This window comes from Rhinoderma darwinii, chromosome 1, assembly GCF_050947455.1.
Source record: "Rhinoderma darwinii isolate aRhiDar2 chromosome 1, aRhiDar2.hap1, whole genome shotgun sequence".
Taxonomy (NCBI): domain Eukaryota; kingdom Metazoa; phylum Chordata; class Amphibia; order Anura; family Rhinodermatidae; genus Rhinoderma; species Rhinoderma darwinii.
In genome coordinates, this window is record NC_134687.1 from 123242542 (window position 1) to 123268291 (window position 25750).

At 40.8% G+C, this 25750-nt stretch overlaps 1 protein-coding gene and 1 long non-coding RNA gene across 2 annotated transcripts in view; one reads left to right on the forward strand and one right to left on the reverse strand.

The window, feature by feature from the left end:
* Window positions 1–25750, reverse strand: part of TMEM131L (transmembrane 131 like) — a 156357-nt gene that overhangs the window by 40370 nt on the left and 90237 nt on the right. The window contains exons 7-14 of the mRNA XM_075860335.1: window positions 23854–23964; window positions 18587–18664; window positions 18345–18495; window positions 18169–18224; window positions 17387–17492; window positions 11557–11659; window positions 10961–11114; window positions 2572–2739 (exon numbers count right to left, since the gene is read on the reverse strand). Of these exons, the coding sequence (XP_075716450.1) occupies window positions 2572–2739; window positions 10961–11114; window positions 11557–11659; window positions 17387–17492; window positions 18169–18224; window positions 18345–18495; window positions 18587–18664; window positions 23854–23964 (927 nt within the window). The remainder of the gene's footprint in view (window positions 1–2571; window positions 2740–10960; window positions 11115–11556; window positions 11660–17386; window positions 17493–18168; window positions 18225–18344; window positions 18496–18586; window positions 18665–23853; window positions 23965–25750) is intronic.
* On the forward strand, window positions 2351–10858 carry LOC142753979 (uncharacterized). The gene is made up of 2 exons (XR_012883017.1): window positions 2351–2467; window positions 10722–10858. It is a non-coding gene; the product is annotated as an uncharacterized LOC142753979 (long non-coding RNA).

Genomic DNA, 25750 nt, shown 5'->3' on the forward strand with positions numbered 1-25750 from the left:
TTTTTTATTAGAACCCCGCAGAGGACTTCACCATGCAATTGTTAGATCGCTCATGTAGTACACTGCAATACTTATTGCAGTGTATTGCCTTTATCTGTGCTCTACTATTAAATCTTTCCTCTGGCAAGACTTGATAGTAGGGCACCGATAGCAGACCTGGAGGTCTACAAAAGGCCTTCGGATGCCGTGGAAACCGATCAGCACCCCGCGATTTCGTTGAGGGGTCAATTGGGGGAGAGAGGGGCCCCCTTCCTCTCTCCAACTGCTCAGATGTGCCGGTCGCCAAGGACAGCGGCATTTGAGGGCATCAAAAGCCGCCCACGCCATATTGTGATAGCGCACATTCTACGTAACTGTACATTGGATGTCGCGAAGAGGAATTAAAGAAAAATAAGTAGACAACTAATACAAATATGAGAGAAACAAGGAGTCATGCACTGATTAGTGTAAATATGAAAAAATATCAAATATTTATTAACATACAAAACATGATAGATAAAAGCACAAAGAGGATTCCATAAATATGCAGCTATACATGGGCGTTCAATACAATGCTAAACAATGGCGTATTCCATGTCAGCAAAAATATGCACAGTATAGAGTAACATCAATGATGGACCTAAATGTATGTCCACATAGGAAAGAGGCATCAAAAAAGTTAATACAATAAGGTAGCCAAATGAGACTACTGTAACTGGATGCCCACTCAAAAAATGTTAAATATCAAAAAGAGTTATTTTTCCCTTTTCTTTTACAAAGAGTGGATAAATGATCCCAGTAAAGTGACTTACCCATAAATACTGAGTAGACTGTCTACTCAGATGTAGCGCCACGACCCGCGTTTCACATTTAATCGCATTCTCAAGGGGTGCCTACCTACCCCATACCACGCAAGGATTGCGGTTGTTTCTATTCACACAACAGGGTTCAGGTGTCGATCGTTAAAAATGGCCATCTAGGTAAGTTTTTGATGGCCGTTTTCGCCAAATTTTTAGATGAATTTCATGTGTAGATAAGGAAACCGTGCCCTCTGAAGATAATGCTGCAGTGCCCTCTCTATATAGTGCTACACACCCCGCTGTAGAAAATGCCACAGTGCCCTCTTTAGATAGTGCCACACACCCCCTGTAGATAATGCTGCAGTGCCCTCTGTATATAATGCCACAGTACCCACCGTAGATCGTGTCGCCTAGCGCCCCCCGTAGATGGCGCCCCACGCAGCCCCCTGTGGATAGCGCCCCCCGTAGATGGGGCCATGCAGCGCCCACCATAGATGGCGCCATGCAGCGCCCACCATAGATGGCGCCACGCAGCGCCCACCATAGATGGCGCCACGCAGCGCCCCCTATAGATAGCACCACCCCCAATTGTGTATATCGCTACCCCCCTTCCCCTGTAGATAGCACCACTGAGGCTCCCTGAATCTCTGGCCAGAGCATTGCCGACGCTGTAGCTGGGGATTCCCTCCAGGAGGAGCCCTTGATGCCACTGTCCATATATGGAGTGTGATGTCAGTGGCTACACCTTGAGCGCATTCCCCGTTGCCGACTCTGGCCGGGGATTTTGCTCCAGGAGGAGCCCCTGACGTCAATGTCCATATATGGACAGTAACCTCAGGGGTTTCCTCTAGGAGTGGAATCAGATCATCGGCAACAGGGATTCCGCTCATCAGTAGCCACTGACGTCACTGTCCATAAATGGACAGTGACGTCAAGGGCTTTCCGAGCACAGCAGTTAAAGTAGCACTGTGCCCGGGGAGTCCTCGGCGAGTGCAGGAGCACGCTCTGCTCCTCCGCTCTGAACTCTGAAGCAGGGAGCTGATGGTTCCCTGCTTCAGAATTTGGTTCAACTCAGCGGGACATACCCCCAGCCACATTCCCGTCGGGTGCTTGCAGAAGGCGGATGCGGCAGCACCCGGCGTTCATCCGGCCACAGTTAAATAGATAGGATACGGCGCCGGACCTCCCTAGGAGCCGGACCCAAAACCGCTGAAGGGAACGTTTTTGGATCCGGCTCCTGCACAGGTCCAGGGCCGTACGGAGGCACAACTGATGTCGCCTGTGCTAGGACAGATCCCATATAAAGCTATGGGATCCGTTCTAGCATCAGTTTCCCTCTGCAACACGCCGGAGGGAAACGGACAGGAGCAATGGACATATGTGAACGGCCCCTTAGAAATAAGCTACAAGGCCGTTTGATAACTGCTGCTCTAGGAAGGATATAAAAGAGAACTGCAGACTACTAGAGATCATTCCATGATAAAGGAAACCACATTTTCCGAAACACTGGGTTTTTGGCCTCTGTCAGCCGCTGTACCACTTATTATGACCTCACTTCTTGGTACCATGGAGCTTGCGTGCATGTAAAAGTAGAATGCTACCAGCAGGAGCATCTCTCTCCACCGTAGCAGTCAATGAACTGAGCTATCTGGGACTTTCTAGCAACTATACATCGATATAACCCAAAGGTTTGTACGGAGAACCCCAACTCTTCTGAATTAGTTGACACAATAGCTTCCATTTAGTGAATATCAATTATGTATGCAAAAGAAGGATAAAAAAAACAACTCACCTTAGATATAACCCTATGCACCAGCATAGGAATCTCAAATGTAACACCTAAAGAGGTGCTTATCAATAGGTTTGTCAGAAAATTCAAGGGAGATTCTTTGGTATGAATTTTCAATGTAAAAGTGTCCCAGCATCCTGGAGGAACTGGCAGCAAGTGAGTGAAGTTAATCTGTGCAATAACAAAGAGAAAATGAACAAAAAGTCAGCAATCCAGGATGTTGTAGAGGCATTCTTACTAAACTGTTTCCAAGTCAAGACGTGCCAGGCCTGTAACTCATTGGCTCCATTGAACTACAAGAGGGAGGTTTTTTTTTTCTACACACATACCTCTATACCTGCAAACAGAATGCAAATTCCTAGTTGCCAAGCTAGGATGGCAGATACTCGAGCCACTGCAGCTCTAGGTCAAGTCTGTCTCTAAACCTAGAACGGTCTCTTCCCTGAGCATGTTTAGAATTAAAGTGTTTATGTGCAATGCTTTGTGAAAGTATTCATCTCCCCCTTCCCCCAGGTGTTTTTCCTGTTTTAATGCATTCAAATCTTTTTTTTTTTTTATATTTCACATTTTTTTTTTTCAACAAAGAAAAATTAGGTATACAAAAGAAAGAAGGGGGAACATGGGTACAGAATATTCCTCTTATGACAAATCACATCAAGAATTATTTCAACAATAAAAAGCAGTTATTCAAATAAAGCCATCTCCTATGAATACCCCAACCTCACATTGAATATTAGAAGAGATAAATATGAACACATATCTATTGACATACATTCCCATGACCCAGACCCCCACCAACCGTAAATAAACGATCGGTCTAGAAAATAAAGGCACATAGTGAAGAAATAATAAGAATAAAATGTTAAAAGAAAGAAATAAAAGGGGAGAAGGGAAACACTTTCCCCCTCCCCCACAGCGCACCAATACAGTAGGAACCTAAGCATCCTCAGATCCACCTCCAGCAGACGCACCCAGAGACCTCTGACATCTGTCAGATTTGCAAAAGGAGAACCAGTAAAACCAGGTTTTCTGAAACTGAACTGCACGCTCAGGTGAGGAATGAAGTAGCTCCTCCATTTTCCTAATTTCTTGAACCCACTCAAGCCATTGTCGAATAGATGGAGGCTCAGAGGATCTCCAACAGGCCGGAATACAGGCCTTGGCTGCATTCAACAGATTTCTCAGTAACAATTTCCTATATCTCTCTATAGATATGTTATGATGATGTAAAGGGATCCATGCCGGATCATCCCCCAATGCGAACCCAGTGATCTCAAATATGATATCCTGAACCTCTGACCAAAAAGTTTGAAGTCTATCACAACTCCAAAATATATGTAGAAGAGTTCCATCTTCCCTGCCGCATCTCCAACAAAGGGTAGAAATATCAGGGAACATTTTATGCAGAACATGCAGGACTCTGTACCACCGAGATAGTATTTTATAGTTCGTTTCTTGATAAGCATTACTAATATACGCTTTATGTGAAAGGATTATGATCTTTTCCTTCTGCTCTCCCGTTAGCGAAATCTGGAGATCTCTTTCCCATTTCGCAACATATGGAGGTGTAAAGTCCTCAGCAGGAGTGAGTAACAAGCAATAAATATTGGATAATGTTAGTTTCACATGTCCCTTTTGAGAACACAATGCTTCAAAAGGAGTTAGTATGCGATTATAGGTAGTGGGCACAGGAAGGCAAGATAGGTAATGAGTCAGTTGTAAAGTCTGCCACTGGAAGACCCTCAGGCATTGAAAGCTCCCCTCCGCGTAACCAAGTGTTATCTCTATAGAAATGACTAACTCTGAAATGTCCAGCCTGTAACCAAATCCTAAATGTCTGATCAGTCAGGCCTGGGCCAAACTCCGGATTGCCCAAGACCGGTGTTAGAGGTGAGTATGATGATGATATCCCTTCCCTCTTCTGCAAGGCTCTAAATACCTGTAACATTGGGTACATAGTGGGATGATTAGTCAGAGACCTCCAATGAACCGCAGCTATCCAAGGTAAACATTTCAATGGAAGATCTGTAAAACCCTGCTCCACAGCTATCCAGGCTTTGAAGGAATCATGTCTACACCAATCCACTATTCTAGCCAAATTAATTGTGTGATAGTATTGTTCCACATCAGGCAGCCCAACCCCACCACGACGCTTGGCAAGAACTAGAATTCTCCTCTGGAGTCTAGGATGTTTATTGGCCCACACAAAGGAAGTAAAGTATTGATATATAGTTTTAAAGAAGGAAGAAGGTATCCTAATTGGCAATGCCTGCGATGCATTACAATCTTAAATTAAATTAGATTTTTGGGGGATTTGTACCATTCGATTTTTACAACATGCTTACTACTTTGAAGGTGCAAAATATTTCTGTGACAAACAATAATTAAATGCTTTGTACACCATTGACATATATTTATATTATTTAGTGGCTTAGGTGGCATTAGTGTTCAAAGAGTGCGGTCGCTGTTTTCTTGTGTGCTGTATAAATTTGCAGTCACAGGTGTTCTTGCACCTGTATACAAGTTTTGTTTCATTTTGTTGGAATGTGCTGTTCAAATTGTTGTGTTTATGTGATTCATATACGTGGGGTTAGTGACTGCCTCCATTTTTGATCTTGCACTCCTCCCACTCCATTTTTGATCTTGCACTCCTCCCACTCCATTTTTGATCTTGCACTCCTCCCATTCCATTTTTGATCTTGCACTCCTCCCACTCCATTTTTGATCTTGCACTCCTCCCACTCCATTTTTGATCTTGCACTCCTCCCATTCTGTGTGGGCTCACACAATTTGATCAAAATGTGCGCTGAGAACCTCCCTATTGTAAGTAGATTCAGCAGTAATGCATATTTATTTATATTTAGTAGCTTAGGTGGCATTAGTGTTCGCTGTCGCCGTTTTCTTGTGTGCTATATATAAATATACAAATGCACATATATATATTTATTTTTTATTGTGTATCAGTGTGTTTGGTGCAACTTCATAAATAATTTTATTTCATTTTTTTTTTTACTTTTTGAGATATAGCTGCTTTGTATCCTATATACAGAGCAGCTGTATCTTGCACTGAATCCTGTATCCGTGAGGTCCGCGGGACTGACAGATTCAGTGACAGCAGGTCCTTCATGTCAGTCAAGCTGTTAACGATCACATCTAAGTTCATAACTTAGATGTGATGGATAACAGGTGGATCCTGCGTGTCCCCCGCTAACACTGAACCCGCTGTGACTGATTGAGGTCTTAGCGTACGATACAGCTGCTCTGTACACAGAACACAAAGCAGCTGCATCTCAAAGTAAAAACATTTTTTTATAAAATGTTATCAGGAAGTTGCACCAAACACACGGATGCCCAATTTTATATATAAAAAAAAAAAACCCACAACAAAACGATGTCAAAGGTGTACATAGCCTTTAAGACAAAATAACAGAGAACTTTAATATGCACAAGTATTCACCCCCTGAAAGTCAATGTAGTCATCTTTTGTAGCAATTACAGATGCAAGTCTCTTGGGGTATGCCTCTATTAGCTTAGCAATGAAGCTATCTATAGAGAGGGGGATGTAGCACTATCTACAGGGGGGGGGGGGGGGTGCGGTGCTCCTCCTTTGGCCTGCTCTCCCGCTTTCAGCAGGCCGCAGATGACCGCTTCAGGGGCCGCATGTTTGAGACCTCTGCTCCAGAAATGAAAAGATTTTTTTTCACACCCATTGTATCTATAAAATAATACTGCTGCAGTGACCTCTAGTGGTAAAATGGAGTTAAATTGTTAAAAGATCTTTTCTACGTAAAATCGCCTGTTTCAATTTACTACCTTAGTTGTCCTCTCTTGTGATATTACTATACTTTACTTTTCAGCTGTATCAAGTTTAGTTTTTCCTTGAAAGCAATGTAGTCATCAATACGGCCAATGTGTACTGGCACATGCAATTTAGAACATGAGAGATATAACCCAATGCAAAGTTGACACGAAGTATAACTGCTAGCTATAGTTAATTATATGAAGAATCAGCTCCAGTTAATATTGCACTAAAAGACTAGTATAGGGGGGGCTATACAAGTCTTTTAGTGCAATATTAGCGGGAGCTGATTCTTCATATAATTAACTATAGCTAGCAGTTATACTTCGTGTCAACTTTGCATTGGGTTATATCTCTCATGTTCTAAATTGCATGTGCCAGTACACATTGTAGTTTTACATTTTCATGTTTGTCTGCCCCTAATTTAGTAAAGGTATTTCATTTATTGTACTATCCTATTCTATTAGTTAGTAAGTAGTTGGGGAAAAAAACGATTTTTCTATATATTTAAGTTTTTTGCCCGCCAACTACTAGGGTCTTTTCCAATTTTTGTAAACTGTCTACAGAGGGCACTGGGGCATTGTCTACAGAGGGCACTGGGGCATTGTCTACAGAGGGCACTGGGGCATTGTCTACAGAGGGCACTGGGGCATTGTCTACAGAGGGCACTGGGGCATTGTCTACAGAGGGCACTGGGGCATTGTCTACAGAGGGCACTGGGGCATTGTCTACAGAGGGCACTGGGGCATTGTCTACAGAGGGCACTGGGGCATTGTCTACAGAGGGCACTGGGGCATTGTCTACAGAGGGCACTGGGGCATTGTCTACAGAGGGCACTGGGGCATTGTCTACAGAGGGCACTGGGGCATTGTCTACAGAGGGCACTGGGGCATTGTCTACAGAGGGCACTGGGGCATTGTCTACAGAGGGCACTGGGGCATTGTCTACAGAGGGCACTGGGGCATTGTCTACAGAGGGCACTGGGGCATTGTCTACAGAGGGCACTGGGGCATTGTCTACAGAGGGCACTGGGGCATTGTCTACAGAGGGCACTGGGGCATTGTCTACAGAGGGCACTGGGGCATTGTCTACAGAGGGCACTGGGGCATTGTCTACAGAGGGCACTGGGGCATTGTCTACAGAGGGCACTGGGGCATTGTCTACAGAGGGCACTGGGGCATTGTCTACAGAGGGCACTGGGGCATTGTCTACAGAGGGCACTGGGGCATTGTCTACAGAGGGCACTGGGGCATTGTCTACAGAGGGCACTGGGGCATTGTCTACAGAGGGCACTGGGGCATTGTCTACAGAGGGCACTGGGGCATTGTCTACAGAGGGCACTGGGGCATTGTCTACAGAGGGCACTGGGGCATTGTCTACAGAGGGCACTGGGGCATTGTCTACAGAGGGCACTGGGGCATTGTCTACAGAGGGCACTGGGGCATTGTCTACAGAGGGCACTGGGGCATTGTCTACAGAGGGCACTGGGGCATTGTCTACAGAGGGCACTGGGGCATTGTCTACAGAGGGCACTGGGGCATTGTCTACAGAGGGCACTGGGGCATTGTCTACAGAGGGCACTGGGGCATTGTCTACAGAGGGCACTGGGGCATTGTCTACAGAGGGCACTGGGGCATTGTCTACAGAGGGCACTGGGGCATTGTCTACAGAGGGCACTGGGGCATTGTCTACAGAGGGCACTGGGGCATTGTCTACAGAGGGCACTCGGGCATTGTCCACAGAGGGCACTCGGGCATTGTCCACAGAGGGCACTCGGGCATTGTCTACAGAGGCGACTCGGGCATTGTCTACAGAGGGCACTCGGGCATTGTCTACAGAGGGCACTCGGGCATTGTCTAGGGGGTGGCAGTATCTACAGAGGGCACTGTGGCATTATCTACAGAGGGCACTTTGGCTTTATCTAGGGGGGGTGGTAGTATCTACAGAGGGCACTTTGGCTTTATCTAGGGGGGGTGGTAGTATCTACAGAGGGCACTGTGGCACGGTCTAAAAAGGGGCTGCCCAATCTTGACATTCGTGTGTCTGCAAAATGCTGCCAACTGAGAAGCCAGACTGCATTTAGCGGCACTTAAACTGGAAACTGGAGTGTTAAAATAAGCACGTGGAGTAAACTCGCAAATTTCCAGTAAGTTTAAACCTAGCGCTGTTATAGTAATGTAGTATTGTTACAGTAATGTAGTATTGTTATAGTAATGTAGTATTGTTATAGTAATGTAATGTAGTATTGTTGTAGTAAGGTAGTATTGTTATAGTAATGAAGTAGTATTATAGTAATGTAGTATTGTTATAGTAATGTAGAATTGTTATTGTAATGTAGTATTCTAGTAATGTAGTATTGTTATAGTAATGTAGTATTATAGTAATGTAGTATTGTTGTAGTAAGGTAGTATTGTTATAGTAATGAAGTAGTATTATAGTAATGAAGTAGTATTATAGTAATGAAGTACTATTATTATAGTAAGGTAGTATAGTAATGTAGTAGTATTATAGCAATGTAGTATTATTATAGTAATGTAGTATTATTATTGTAATGAAGTAGTATTATAGTAATGTAGTATTGTTATTGTAATGTAGTATTATAGTAATGTAGTATTATAGTAATGTAGTATTGTTGTAGTAAGGTAGTATTGTTATAGTTATGAAGTAGTATTATAGTAATGAAGTAGTATTATTATAGTAATGTAGTATAGTAATGTAGTAGTATTATAGCAATGTAGTATTGTTATAGTAATGTAGTAGTATTATTATAGTAATGAAGTAGTATTATAGTAATGTAGTATTGTTATTGTAATGTAGTATTGTTATAGTAATGAAGTAGTATTATTATAGTAAGGTAGTATTATTATAGTAATGTAGTATTATAGTAATGTAGTATTATAGTAATGTAGTATTGTTATAGTAATGAAGTAGTATTATAGTAATGAAGTAGTATTATTATAGTAAGGTAGTATTATTATAGTAAGGTAGTATTAGTATAGTAAGGTAGTATAGTAATGTAGTAGTATTATAGTAATGTAGTATTATAGTAATGTAGTATTGTTGTAGTAAGGTAGTATTGTTATAGTAATGAAGTAGTATTATAGTAATGAAGTAGTATTATTATAGTAAGGTAGTATAGTAATGTAGTAGTATTATAGCAATGTAGTAGTATTATAGTAATGTAGTAGTATTATTACAGTAATGAAGTAGTATTATAGTAATGTAGTATTGTTATTGTAATGTAGTATTATAGTAATGTAGTATTATAGTAATGTAGTATTGTTATAGTAATGAAGTAGTATTATAGCAATGAAGTAGTATTATAGTAAGGTAGTATTAGTATAGTAAGGTAGTATAGTAATGTAGTAGTATTATAGTAATGTAGTATTGTTATAGTAATGTAGTAGTATTATTATAGTAAGGTAGTATTATTATAGTAAGGTAGTATAGTTATAGTAATGTAGTATTATAGTAATGTAGTATTATTATTATTATTATTATTACAGTAAGGTAGTATTATTATAGTAAGGTAGTATAGTAATGTAGTAGTATTATAGTAATGTAGTATTGTTATAGTAATGTAGTAGTATTATTATTATTATAGTAAGGTAGTATAGTAATGTAGTAGTATTATAGTAATGTAGTAGTATTATTATAGTAAGGTAGTATTATAGTAAGGTAGTATAGTAATGTAGTAGTATTATTATTATTATTACAGTAAGGTAGTATTATTATAGTAAGGTAGTATAGTAATGTAGTAGTATTATAGTAATGTAGTATTGTTATAGTAATGTAGTAGTATTATTATTATTATAGTAAGGTAGTATAGTAATGTAGTAGTATTATAGTAATGTAGTATTGTTATAGTAATGTAGTAGTATTATTATAGTAAGGTAGTATTATAGTAAGGTAGTATAGTAATGTAGTAGTATTATTATTATTATTACAGTAAGGTAGTATTATTATAGTAAGGTAGTATAGTAATGTAGTAGTATTATAGTAATGTAGTATTGTTATAGTAATGTAGTAGTATTATTATTATTACAGTAAGGTAGTATAGTAATGTAGTAGTATTATAGTAATGTAGTATTGTTATAGTAATGTAGTAGTATTATTATTATTATTATAGTAAGGTAGTATTATTATAGTAAGGTAGTATAGTAATGTAGTAGTATTATAGTAATGTAGTATTGTTATAGTAATGTAGTAGTATTATTATTATTATTATAGTAAGGTAGTATTATTATAGTAAGGTAGTATAGTAATGTAGTAGTATTATAGTAATGTAGTATTGTTTTAGTAGTTCAAATAACGAATTGATTAACAACAATTTTGTATTTTATTAAATTTGAAGGGAACGCGGCCCGTCAATGTCAAATTTTTTCTATGTGCGGCCCATTTACCCGGCCGAGTTTGGGACCCCTGTTCTAGAGGATGCTCAGCTGAGTATGCAGAAAAACGTATTCCCAAAAATATGAAGAACTCCACATCCCCATAAAAAGAATAGATGTTATTCTCCTCGAGCCGATATGTTTGTGACTCCCAAGTTAAAAGCATTACAACGCAAGTTAACTACTGTCTTAACCAACATACCTTTAAGAGCCCCCGGACTTGTTCTGGCACAAACACATCAGTGAGAAATACAGGAAAGTTCAGGTTGTTTTCCAGCCACATCAACCACAACCCAGAAGGATCCTGAAGTTGTTGAATGTAAAATGAAATTTTTGAAGTGTCAAAATTCAAATACCTGTAGAAAATATTAAACATGAAGAAAATAGTAAACATTTTAGATCTTCATACCAATAGGCATTGTACAGTATACTAAAAACATGAGTAATAAGGCAAGAGATCTGGTTGGTCTACACAATGGAGTTGAATAACAATATTCTACAACCAAATAAATGTATAACAACCACTAATGAAAGCCATACAGAACAAAATGTAACAAACGTTCCGTTTAAGCCATATTGATTCTATATTGTAATGATAATGGAAGTTATTAAAAATTTATTCACTATAAAAACATTCCATTATAAAGCTTCATACGATGTTTGGTTTTATGATATTTCATGACATGAAAATAACTGCTATATTGAAAACTAAAAACTATGAAGTGAATCTTAGAGCCTTGAAATAGTATCGCACTTATATGACTCATTCACCAAATAGTTGATGTGGTTTAAACGTACCCCTCAGTTATGTTGTGGGAAACACACACGGATGGGGGAGGAGCACCTTCGAAGATGCGGCGTCGTTTTCCATCAGAGGAGTCACACTCGGACTCTCGCAAAGCTGTGGCAAAACATCAAAAATTGACATACGATGCTAAATAATAATAATAATAAAAAAAAAAAAAGTACTATGAAATGCATGGGTATTAATGTTAGTTGGCTGTATCATGGCTAGCACATCACCCACAAATGGCAGAATATTTACCAAATAGCTATATTACTAGTAGTATGGAACGCCTTTATAAAAGTAAAAACTTTAAACATTAAAGTAGCACTCCAGCAAAATCTTGTTTTGGTTAACAGTGTTAACTCACCAGCAATATTCAAGAAGTGTAATTTGTTGCATCACAGTTCAGTTGCATCCATCAATTTTAACCCTTTAGGCCCCAATGCCCCGGACCGTAGAATTTGTCCATAATTACGGACCGTAATTACGGATCCATTCACTTCTATTGCCGGAGGACAGCTTCCCGAATATTTACGGCAAGGTGTCCGTGCCATAGAAACGCTCCGCAAAAGATAGGACATGTCTTATTTTTTGCTTTTTATGGACCGTGATCCCATACTTCATATGAGAGCACTGCCCGCAAATGCGGGCAACTGTCCACGGCCAGCCGTGCCCGCAATCATGGGCACGGACGTGTGCATGGGGCTTTAGCGACCAACCCATTTTGGGTCTTAATGACCAAACGTCTCTTTCCATTTTTTTCATTGTTGTATTGCAAGAGCCATAGCTTTATTTTTCCATTTTCTCCATAGACATAGCCGATGAGGGCTTGTTTTGTTTTTTTTCTATTTTCTAATAGCATTATTTGATGGAGTACATACAACTTATTGAACGACTTTTATTAAATTTTTCCTTTTTTGGGGGGTGGGGGAAACAGCAATTACGCAATTTTTTTTGCGTCTTAAAGGGGTTGTCCAGGAATACAATTTATTGATTTTTTTTAAGCAATCACAATTAATTTTCTAATATAAAGTTTTTTTCTGGCACCGTTACTTATTTCTTCATTGTGGTCACGGGACCGCACCTACAGTCATTTTTTCAATTCCTGTGACGTTCTGAGTCTTTGCTCAGCCAGCACTTCCGGCTGAGAAGAGGCACGGCTCGTCATCAACTACGTTTACAGGCAGTTGGCCTGGACGGATGTTTCATGAGCTCTTCAGAGCTCCGCCTCTCATCCCACTGACAGTTAGGCCTCATTTACACGAGCGTGTGCGTTTTGCGCACGCAAAAGGCACTTGACAGCTCCGTGTGTCATCAGTCTATGATGCGCGGCTGCGTGATTTTCGCGCAGCCGCCATCATAGAGATGAGGCTAGTCGACGTCAGTCACTGTCCAGGGTGCTGAAAGAGTTAACTGATCGGCAATAACTCTTTCAGCACCCTCGACAGTGAATTCCGATCACAATATACAGCAACCTGTGAATTAAAAAAAAGGACGTTCATACTTACCAAGAACTTCCTGCTTCCTCCAGTCCTGTCTCCCGGCCGTTGCCTTGGTGACGCGTCCCTCTCTTGACATCCGGCCCCACCTCCCTGGATGACGCGGCAGTCCATGTGACCGCTGCAGCCTGTGATTGGCTGCAGCCTGTGCTTGGCCTGTGATTGGCTGCAGCTGTCACTTGGACTGAATTGTCATCCCGGGAGGTCAGACTGGAGGAAGAAGCCGGGAGTTATCGGTAAGTCAGAACTTCTTTTTTTTTTTTACACGTTCATGTATATTGTGATCGGAAGTCACTGTCCAGGGTGCTGAACCAGTTTAACTCTTTCAGCACCCTGGACAGTGACTATCTCCTGACTTCGCGTACCGCAACATTTTTTGCCGGGTTCGGTCAAAACGAGTTCGGCCGAACCCGGTGAAGTTCGGTTCGCTCATCTCTAATGACACTCCGTTTGGATGTTTGTAAACAGAAAAGCACGTTGTGCTTTTCTGTTTACATTCAGAGTTTGACAGCTCTTGCGCGAATCACGCAGTTCGCACGGAAGTGCTTCCGTGCGACCTTCGTGGTTTTCACACACCCATTGACTTTAATGGGTGCGTGATGCACGAAAAACGCAGAAATGTAGAACATGTCGTGAGTTTTTTTTCAGCGCACTCACGCTGAGCAAAACTCACGGACTGTCTGCATGCCCCCATAGACTTGTATAGGTCCGTGCGACCCGCGTGAAAAGCACGCACGTCGCACGGACGTATGTCACGTTCGTGTAAATGAGGCCTTAAAGTAGTTGATGACGTGCCGTGCCTCTGCTCAGCTGGAAGTGCTGGCTGAGACAAGACATGAAACGTGGTCTCTCCTACTGCAGGCCCACTCCTGCTCCGATCTCGTTGTCCACACCCGCTCTTCCTTTCAGATTCTGCTTGACTTCTGCCATAATACCGCCCCATTCACTTTCATGTTATGCCTAAATGCCCACGCGCCGCTCGCCCCGATTGTATACACCGTGATTACAGGGTTTACATATAGACCGTGATTACGGGGGGGGTTACATAGATACAGGGATGATGGGGTTTATATAAATACAGGGATGATGAGGTAATATACAGGGACGATCAGGTTATACACAGGGATGATGGGGGTTATATACAGGGATGATGGAGTTCTATCACCCATGTACATGACCCCCCATCACCCATGTACATGACCCCCCCATCACCCATGTACATGACCCCCCATCCCCCATGTACATGACCCCCCATCCCCCCTGTACATGACCCCCCACCCCCCCTGTACATGACCCCCATCACCCCTGTGTGATTATTAGTGTGTGTTTGTGACAGTGTGCAGGAAGTGAGCTGGGTGACTGTAATTAGGGCAGGGATAGATGGAGACACAGAAGAGAATTATGATTATTAGTGGGTGTTAGTGACAGTGCAAAGAGGGAGCTGGGTGACTGCAATTAGAGCAGGGAATGACCCTGTGAACATAGAGGGGCGTGGTAGTATGCAAATAGTGGAGGAATTGTTGAGGAAGCAGGGCAGGGGGTGATGTAATATGTCTCCTCAGATGCAGCAAGGGATCATGGGTATGATGGGTTACAAGACAGGAAACAGCCAGGACCAGAAGAAAGGGATGTAAACAAACAGAAAGAGCAGCGATAATTGAAACTGAAACTGGTTAGAATGGGATTAACCCCTTAGTGACCAGCCCATTTTAGGCCCTAATGACCAAGCTATTTTATTCGTTTTTCTATAGTCGCATTCAAAGAGCTATAACGTTTTTATTTTTTCGTCTACATAGCTGTATGAGGACTTGTTTTTTGCGGAATTAGTTGTGCTTTTTAATAGCACCATTTTTGGGTACATATAATTTTTATATTAACTTTTATTAACCTTTTTGGGGGGGATTATAGAAAAAAACTGAAATTCCGCCATTGTTCTATGCGTTTTTAAATTGACGTCGTTCACTATGCGGCGTAAATAACATGTTACCTTTATTCTATGGGTCGGTACGATTACGGCGATACCACATATGTGGAGGTTTTTTTTATGTTTTACGACTTTTGCACAATAAAAACACTTTTGAACTAAAATTGTTTGTTTTTGCATCGTCGCTTTCTAAGAGCCGTAATTTTTTTATTTTTCCATCAATGTAGTGATTTTTTGGGCTTGTTTTCTGCGGGACAAGACGTAGTTTTGAATGGTACTGTTTTGGGGTACATGGGACTTATTGATTCATTTTTATTATGACTTTTTTGGGGGGCAATGGAAAAAAATTGCAATTTCGCCATGGTTTTTTGTGGTCTTTTTTACGGTGTTCACTTTGCGGTTTAAATTACATATTAACTTTATTAATGGAGTCATTACGGTCGCGGCGATACCACATATGTGTACTTTTTTTTTTTTTTTTACACTTTTACTAAATAAAACCACTTTTTATGGAAAAAAATGGCTTTATTTTTTTACTGTACTGTTTATTAATAATCTTTATTTCACTTTGATGACTTATTTTATTAGTCCCACTAGGGGACTTTACTGTGCGATATTCCGATCGCTGCTATAATGCTCTGGTATACTTCGTATACCAGAGCATTATTGCCTGTCAGTGTAAATCTGACAGGCAATCTGTTAGGACGTGCCTCCGGCGCGTCCTAACAGGAATATGTCCAGGGCAGACCTGGGGGCTTTTATCAAGCCCCCGGCTGCCATGACACCCCATCGGAGACCCGCGATTTAATTCGCGGGCCGCCGATGGGTGACAGAGGGAGCTCACTCCCTCTGTAAACAAAGTTAAATGCCGCGGTCTCTATTGACGGCGGCATTTAACGGGTTAAACGGCCGCGATCGAAGTAAACTTCGATCGCGGGCGTTGGAGCAGGAGCTCAGCTGTCATCAGATAGCAGAGTCCCGGCTCCTGCCTGTACGGGAGACCCGTGCAGGACTTAGACTAGGCTGACGTGAAAAGGCGTCAGCCTAGCCTAAAGCCCATTAGTGACCGACGTAAAAAGGCGTATTAGTGGTCACTAAGGGGTTAAAAGGAAGGGCAAACCAACACTGGGGGACACTTTTTAGAAAATAATTTTTTTCTTGGCCAACCCCTTTAAAATTACATTGGTTACCGTGTTGATAATCAATAACATAATAGCTTTATTCTGCAGGTTGTTAGGATTACGGGGATCCCAAACTTATATGTAGCTTTTAACCCTGTGTTTTTACGGCAGCCACTAACGGGTTTTATTCCGATACAATAGCCTTTTTACGGCGCTGCATCGGAATAAATAAATAAATAGAGCAGGGAGCTGTTAAATCTCCCTGTTCTCATCTACCAGAGGGGAAATAAAGGGCTCTTCCATTTTTTTTACTTGGGATTTTGCATTAATAACTTTATTTTATTTTATTTTATAAGTCCCACTATGAGACTTCACTATGCTGATTGCCTTTCTAATACACTGCAATACTTCTGTATAGAAGTGTATTATGCCGGTCAGTGTAAAAATTACAGACATTCTATAATCCCTGCTTCTGGCAGGGCCTAATAGGCATACACTGTTTGTAATCCTAGGGGACTTTAATTGGCCCCCAGCTGTTATGGAAACCATCGGCACCCCCACGATCGCATAGTGGGGGCGTAGATTGGGTGACAGAGGGAGCACCTATCTCTGAACCCACTTAGATGCCCGGTTACTTTTGACCTAAACGGTCTGGATTGGAGGTAACTCAGATTTCAGCCATTAGAGTGGGTGTCAGGCGGTTTAATCTAAGCCGAGCTCCTGCTCTAACTGGCATGGGACACCCGTGCTGGGCTTATGACACAGCACCGTGAAAAAGTGGCACTGTGGCACAAGTACCCTTAATGACCACTGTAAAAAGGCGAATTGGCAGTGATTGAGGGGTTAAACCCTTTCATTATGAGTAGTTGTGTCATGTGAACTCAGTCTGACCACCAGACCAGAGCTTGCTTTTATGTGTAAACCGGAAGTCAGTCTCTCCTGTGTGGAGGACTTTCTGTTAAATACAGGATTACCCCAGAATCTATGAAATCCCTCCTCCCCCACCCTCCTTGTTTTTCTATATGTCCCCTCATCTATATATTGCAGCTGAAGAGATCGTTTCTGTCCTATCTAAGAGACCAGGAGTGCAGTGATATAGTAGTTGTGTCCCTACAATGATTAGCAGCAGAGTTATTAAACTTCACTGACTCACACTGCCTTTCTTTGCTATGTGTGAGTGCTGCGAGCCCAGTGTATTCCTCTGAGATGCTGCTTCCAACTGCTCTCCCCTGCCTCCTTCTTGTAAGAGCTGTCAGGAAGAAAGTTATTAATCACATCAAAAATGTAGGTGGCTTACCTGAGCAAACAATGGTTGCTGCCTTTGTGAAATTTATGGAAGAGCTTAAAAGCATTACAGGGTCAAAACGAACAAATAAATTGTCACCAAGAAAATGGTGAATATCCTGAAAAGAAAAAAGCAAGTACTGTAAATATTCTATACATTACGTTAATTCTCAGAGGATCTAAAGCGCACATAGACTACCCGAATGCTCACTGTGTTACAAGGAATAATAAATTCTGACAGTGACAAAGGAACTATGAAAAACGTAACTGCGGAGTTATCAACGGAAACCATTAGCAATGTAAGTGTTACCATTGAAATCAATGGTAATACAAACGGAACGCTATGGTCTCCATTCGTGGGTTCCCCTGACGGAAAGGTCTGAAGGAACCCACGAACTGAACCCCGACGCAGATGTGAACAAAGCCTAAAGAACAAAACCTAAGAAACGTTGGCTCTCTTTCAAAATCCAGAAGCAAAGTGTGGCTAAGTCATAGAAACCACAACACCTACAAAAAGGCTCACACTAAATACAATTCAAGAATATTTTATTACGTTTATACATGGTAAAACATTCAATGAACATAAAAAGTTGTATTAAATGTTTTACCGGGTATAAACTCAATAAAGTATCGATTAGGCCGGTTTCAGCCAGAAGTAATGTCGATACATATAAGTATCCATATTACTGCCTGCTGCGGTTCGACTCTAAAACAACAGCACACCCGAATGAGACGGTCATGTAATCAAGGATGTCGAGCAAGAAATTACGCATACAAACATGAACATGCAATTACCTGCATATGGACCAGTCCATTGCCAGAATTCAATACGTACATAATCATTGAATTTTCTGTACAAAAAAATAAAAAAAAATAACAGGTTACAAGTGAGCAATTGTGAAATAACCATGCTTGCTTTTATTCTGCTCGCAGGAAAACTTTTATTAATATATGGATTTCCTCTGCCTTACCAATGTCTTCATTTCGCTCAGTTGTTACAAAGATCATAAAAATATTCTCCAGTATGTATTTCCCCAGGGTCTCCAGGTCATGTTGGCCGCCTTCCAGCCTGACAGCAAAATAGACCTGCAGCAGCAGAGAGTGCCCGGACAGGAAGCAGCTCTGCAAATCATGAGAAGAAAGGGAACATGTTAGAAAACTAGTATTCGACTGAATATAGAAGACAGTCATCCAGAAGGCAGGTGTCACATACCCTGCACTGCTGGCGCTGTTTGAAAGGAATGCTACACTTCAGACGAACCTGCCACACACTGGAGTTTATAGCTTCTGCCTGCAGAAAAAACACACATCATTTATTGGGACAGTAATAAAACGGAAGGAACTCATACACGGACACAGAACACACAATTATGCCACATAGCTCCGTGAAACGATGAATGAATAAATGCCAGTATAAGGGTTCACCCAGGAGGACAGTTTCATGCCCCAATAGAAAATTCTGAAAATCTCTCCAGACAGAGGTTATTTATTCCAGTTACATATATAGCGCCAACATATTACGCAGCGCTGTACAGAGGTCCTCTTTTACTGTCCCCATTGGGGCTCACACTCTAAATTCCCTATTTGTATGTTTTTGGGTGTGTTACACACTAAAGTATTTTCTAAAAGATTCCTGTTTCAGGAGTCAAAAAAGTATAACATTTATTGGGAATAGATCATTGGAATATCATACATTTTCAAGCGAAAGGCTCTCTGACGGGGTTTCTGTCATTTTTTACAGCAAAAGAAGAGAGTGGCACAGTTCTTGCTTTTGAAACGGAAACCTCAAAATAACCCAGACTGACTGGACAAGATCCAATGATTTTGTCTCTTGTATACAAGATCCAAAAATTCTTCATCTTTGGCAGACAAGATTCTGCCCTTTGAGTGGATCAGTATAAACAGTCCCTTAACCTTTAGGCCCTATGCACACAACCGTATTTTTCATGTGTAATTACAGACCATTCAATTCTATGGACTATGGACACCTTTCCGTATATTTACGGATGGGTGTCCGTGCCGAATAAATGATACGGCTGCAATACGTACCGTATTTACGGAAGCCCTACCGTAAAAGCAGATGATTTACGGATGACTATAAATCACTACGGATCCGTATTTACGGACAGTATTTACGGATGGATAAAAAATACGGTTGTGTGCATGGGGCCTTAAAGGGTTATTCCCAAGTTGAGTAAATTTTTTTTTTAGACATTCTAAGAAGGAAATAATTTTTAAAACATTTGTTGTTTACATTTTTTACAAATTAATTTCCTAAGTACCTTTTTTTTACACTTGATAACTCAGCAAGTGCTGGTTATCTTTTCAAAAAAGGGGCGTGAGCGGCTCGATGTCAATCAAGCCGCTCTGCTCTGCAGTGTGCGCGCTCCCGACGTTGCTAGATACTGTAGTTCTAGCAACATCGGGAGAATGTTCGTCTCAAGCGGGCATGGTAAGCCCGCCTCAGACGAACTTACCGTGAATGTCATCTACACTACACTCCACTCCACTCACGTTTCGGCAACCAACGTCTTCCCTCCCCCCCACCCTGTCACTACATGTAATATTTGTAGACGCCGCACCGGTGCTGCATCAGCACCCGGGCGAACAACAAAAAATATATTAAAAAAATAAACTCACCTAAGACGTTCTAACGGCGCCCTGAACGGTCCCGTCACTTGCCATCTTCCTTCTACTTGGCGCCACTCGCATTCATAGTAACAATTCGTTGTGGCACAGATGACGTAATCATATCACACTCACGTGATTACGTCATCTGCGCCCACCGCTCTGTTATTGTGAATGGGTGCAGTAAAAAGAAAAGTGACAGGACCGTTCAAATCTTCGTGGGAACGTCTTAGGTGAGTTTATTTATGTATGTATGTGTATGTATGTATGTTGTCATGTATGTATGTGTATATGTGCATGTATGTATATATGTGCATGTATGTTTGCATGTATGTATATATGTGCATGGATGTATGTTGGCATGTATGTATGTTGGCATGTATGTATGTATATATATATATATATATATATATATATATATGTGCATGTATGTATGTATATATGTATATTTATTTTTGCATGTATGTTTATATATATATGTGCATGTATGTAATTAAGTTTGCATGTATTTATGTTTGCATGTATATTTGTGCATGCTTGTATGTATGTATGTATCTTTGCATGTTTGTATGTTTTCATGTGTGTATGTATGTATGATAGTTTGCATGTATGTATGTAAATATGTGTGTGTATGTATGTATGTTTGCATGTATGTATATATGTGCATGCTTGTGTATATATATATATATATATATATATATATATATATGTATATATGTATGTATGTATGTTTGCATGTATGTTTGTTTGTATATATGTCTGTATGGCCATGTATAATACTGTCTGCTGGCGCCCTGTATCTAAGTCAACTTCGCGACAGGCTTCTATACATTGTATAACAGTCAGTATCACACATTAAACTGAACCTAAGCCTACGACGTGTTTTATTTCATTTTTTTTTTATAGGTTTGGTTTTTGGACTACGTCTGTTTCGAGGACTACTTAGATGAAGTTTTTTTTTTCTACAATAAAATGGTTAATGAGGGTTGTGTTGGGGGGTGCTTTATTTCAATAAAATATTTTATCTATATCTTTTCTTTTCAAATTTTATTACTACCACTTTAGTAATGGCCGCTGTCTGAGTGACAACATCCATTACTAAGGCGAGGCTTAGTGTTAGCCGGTGCAGAGGCCAACATTAACCACCATTATTACCCCGGTACCCACCACCACCAGGGGTGTCGGGAAGAGCCAGGTACGATCCAGGGGCGGCCGCAGGCTGGTATTATGAGGCTGGGAAGGGCCAAAAACAGTGGACCTTCCCACCCTTGTAATGCTAGGCTGCTGCTGCTGTGTTGTATCTGGCTGGTTATAAAAGTGGGGGGGGACCCCACGTCATTTTTTTTAATTATTTATTTATTTATTTTTAAAAAGGCATGGGGTTCCACCCAAATTATCATAACCAGCCACATACAACACAGTGTTATTAGCCTGGGAATGGACAAAACCAGTGGCCCCTCCCACCCATGTAATGCCAGACTGCTGCGGCCTTGTATATGGCTGGTTATTAAAAATGTGGGGGACCTGTCTATTGTTAAATTTGTTAAATTCAAACCAAAAAAAACGACGTGGGGGTCCCCCCCATTTTTATAACCAGCCCGATACAACACAGCAGCAGCAGCCTAGCATTACAAGGGTGGGAAGGTCCACTGTTTTGGCCCTTCCCAGCCTCATAATACCAGCCTACGGCCGCCCCAGTACCCGACCATCACAACAGATGGTCGGGTACTGGATCGTACCAAGCTCTTCCCGGCACCCCTGGTGGTGGTGGATACCGGGGTAATAATGGGTGGTTAGTGCTAGCCTCTGCACCGGCTAACACTAAGTACCGCCTTAATAATGGACGCTGTCAATCAGCCAACTGCCATTATCTAGGCACTAATAAAGTTAAAAAAAAAAACAAAGACCATTCTTTTTTTATTGAAATAAGAAATACCCAACAAAACCCTCGTTAACCATTTTATTAAAATTTGAAAAAACGTAGATCTACGCAGTAGTAGTCCAACGAATCGAAGATGTAGTCCAATCGGTACATCAAAATCTGCAACAACATAAAAAAACAGTTATCAATGTGAACAATACCAATACTTCTACTCGCCTACACACATATATACACGCACACACAAACATATACACAAACACACACATATACACAAACACAACAAGATATACACACACACACACACAAACAAACACACACACATATACACGAACTCACACATATACAAACAAAAACACACATACCCAAACACACACATATACACAAACGAACACACACATATACACAAACACACATATACACAAACACACATATACACAAACACACATACACACACACACAGTTATACACAAACAAGATATACACAAACACACACACATACACGAACTAACACATATACACAAACACATACAAACAAAAACACACATACCCAAACACACACATATACACACACACACAAGATATACACAAACACACACATATACACGAACTAACACATATACACACACATATACAAACAAAAACACACACATACCCAAACACACACATATACACAAACAGACCCATATATACACAAACACACATATACAAAAACACACACACACACACACACACACACACACACACACACACACACACACACACACATATACAAAAACACACACACACACACACACACAAACATCTACACACAAACATATACACCCATATATACACACACACACACATATACAAAAACACACACACAAACATATACACCCATATATACACACACATATACACAAACACACCCATATATACACAAACACACATAAACACACACACACACACACACATATATAAAAACAAAAACAGACAAAGACACATACCCAAAACACACATATATATACATACCGTGCGACTGGTGTCTCTCCTGGTGTCTCGCCCTGCATCTACGGCGCATGCGCCGAGATGCGCGTTCACAAGATAAATGACATCCTCTCCTCGGGAAGGATAAGATGTCATTACGCATGCGCGGCCACCGCTAAAGGTAAATAGCGGTGGCCGGGAACCTAGACAACGCGCAAGATACAAAGAGGGACCGACCTGGAATTCAATCAAGAATCGCAGGAAAACGACATCGCTGGGCGACAGACAGGTAATTAGAAAACTTCTTATTTTTACATGGGGGAGCTTAATAGCTACATTTATCAACTTGGGAATAACCCTTTAATGTAAATGGCAGATATCATGTATTGGCAGTTATACTCTTATTAGATACTTGTCCTTATCTGACAGTGATTTTATTTTTTTTAACGTCTCCATATGTGACTAGTATGCCGCAACAATAGGTTAATAGGTCAATGGCTATGATGCTGCTGGATTCATTTGTATTTTTACAAGGAAAACGAAGTATACCCATTCTACAGTGCATTTACGTTTTTCCCTAAATAAATAAAAGGGTGGCTGTTAAAAACCTATAATATTTTACAGAAAAGCGGCACTAGTCAATTAACGCAAAATACTAAAAATTATTGGTCAGTTGTGATGCAGCTTTTGAACTACTACACAAGATTCCATGTGGGTTACATATTTCGCACCAATTTACTATAAAAAAAATAAATTTACTTCTAAAAAGTATACATTTTAAGAAGGATTTTTGTGCAGGTGGTAGGACATCTACAATTACCCATTTAATATAAACTTACCCAGCTATTACATAGCTATCAGTCCTAATTCAGAGGTTGATTCAGTTTATGTGTTTTGTCAGTAAGGACAAGCGTGAGACATTGATGAATAATTTGACAAAGCTATGGCTTCATCTAGTTTTGAAATCCATTTACAAAAGTCCTGATATAGACAACGTGGCATACCTGTGATTGCGAGAGATGGATATTTGTAATCCGAGGAAACACCACATCCTTTTTCTGGAAGGAGTTCTTGGAATTCTTAGAAGCAGCAGGAAAAGTCCCCAGACCAAACACCTAAAATAGATAATCTTTACTGTAAAGGGATGCTTCCTGCACACTAACAATAATAAGACCGTATTTCCTAAGGCCCCATGCACACGAACGTGCTTTTGCGGCCGCAATTCCCCTGAAAATCCACGGAAGAATTGTGGCCCCATTCATTCCTATGGGGCCATGCACACGACCGTGGTTTCCACGGTCTGTGCATGGCCCAGGGACCCGGACCGCAGAAAGAACGGGCAAGTCTTATTATGGCCGTGTTCTGCAGTCCAGGCTCATAGCAAATAATGGCCGCAGCCATGTGCATGGCCCGCGATTTGCGGGCAGCTTGCGGGTGACACCCCGCCCCCGGCCAACCTGATAATCACAGCCGTGCACTCTAGAAAGTGTACCTATACTTTCAATAAACTTTTGATAAAACGAAGCAGCAAGAGCGCTCAGGTCAGCGCTGTGCCACTTAGTTTCTGCTCGGCTTTCCTTGTACACGGACACGTAGACTTTGAGGAAAGCGGAGAAGAAACTAAGCAGCACAGGGCTCATCTGAGCGTTTCTGCTAGTTCGTTTTAGAGATTTGTGGGAGTCTCCGTGCTCAGACCCTCACCAACCAAAACTTCTGACATGTGACATGTCAAAAGTTTTTTTGAAAGTATAGGTACACTTTAACATTGTTTATAGACATTTTGTGTTATTACTGCCCTATCCAGGGCTAGAAATTTAAAATGACTATAATTTAGTCAAATGCTAACCTGGTCCTCATTATAAAATGTTTTCATATAACCAACTGTTTTAAAAGATAATTAAAGGGGTATTGGAGTTTCAGCAAATAAATGTTAATTCTTTGTAGAATTTAAAAAGTTTCTGTTTTACTCACGGTTATCAAGATCTCTGCCCGCTGTGATTCAAGAGGAACTTTCATTGTTTCCTCCCTGGAAATAAAAAAAACTGCCCATGGGGATTTTTATTCCATGGGACTAAACAGTGATGGTGCACCTGTGTGATCATCACATCACAGATTTTTATCTCCCAGAATAAACTGTGAAGACTCCTAGTAAGCAGAGATCTTAAAAACCATAAATTAATTAGTACAAACAGAAAAATTTATAACTTTTCATTACATGAAAAATAATTATTTGTTGAAACAAGATTGCCCCTTGAAGTAAAATAAGGTGGACGATATATTTCTGTACAGTTTTGATGAAGGTATCATATAATGCATACTTGGTAGGTAATACCTAATGTACTCATGTGGAAGATTCATTTCCAGCTTATTCACTGTGTACATCACACACTAAAAGGAACACTAAATATAAAAAAAAGCACAATATATATGAAAAAAAAAATTATATCCCAGTAATGTCTCTCCTAATCCCCTCCTTTCCTTTTTATTTTGCCTCATATTGCAATTAATACTGAGAAATATATAAAGAATTCTTATATATGTGATTCAGCAGATCAACCATTTCCCCCCTCTTCCTCCTCCTCACAATCCTGTGTCTGGTAGTAAGACAACTGGCTGCAGCAAGAACCTCCCTCTATATGTAGTTGGAAGCACGATAAGCCACGCCCCTTCAGTTCACCAGCCAATAAGGGAACTGATCAGCAGATTAACCCGAGTTCCCTGCAGGATTTCTACAATACTGTGATTCTGGAACATGCAGAATAGTCTGCAGATTGACAGTGTAAGCAAGATTATCTCCTGTTTACTTGTATTATTTATTTCGAGGCTTAGTGTTCCTTTAAAATGAGACATTAACACACTGTAGTTTCCCATTTAATTATTGAATAGTGAAGCCTTCTGAAC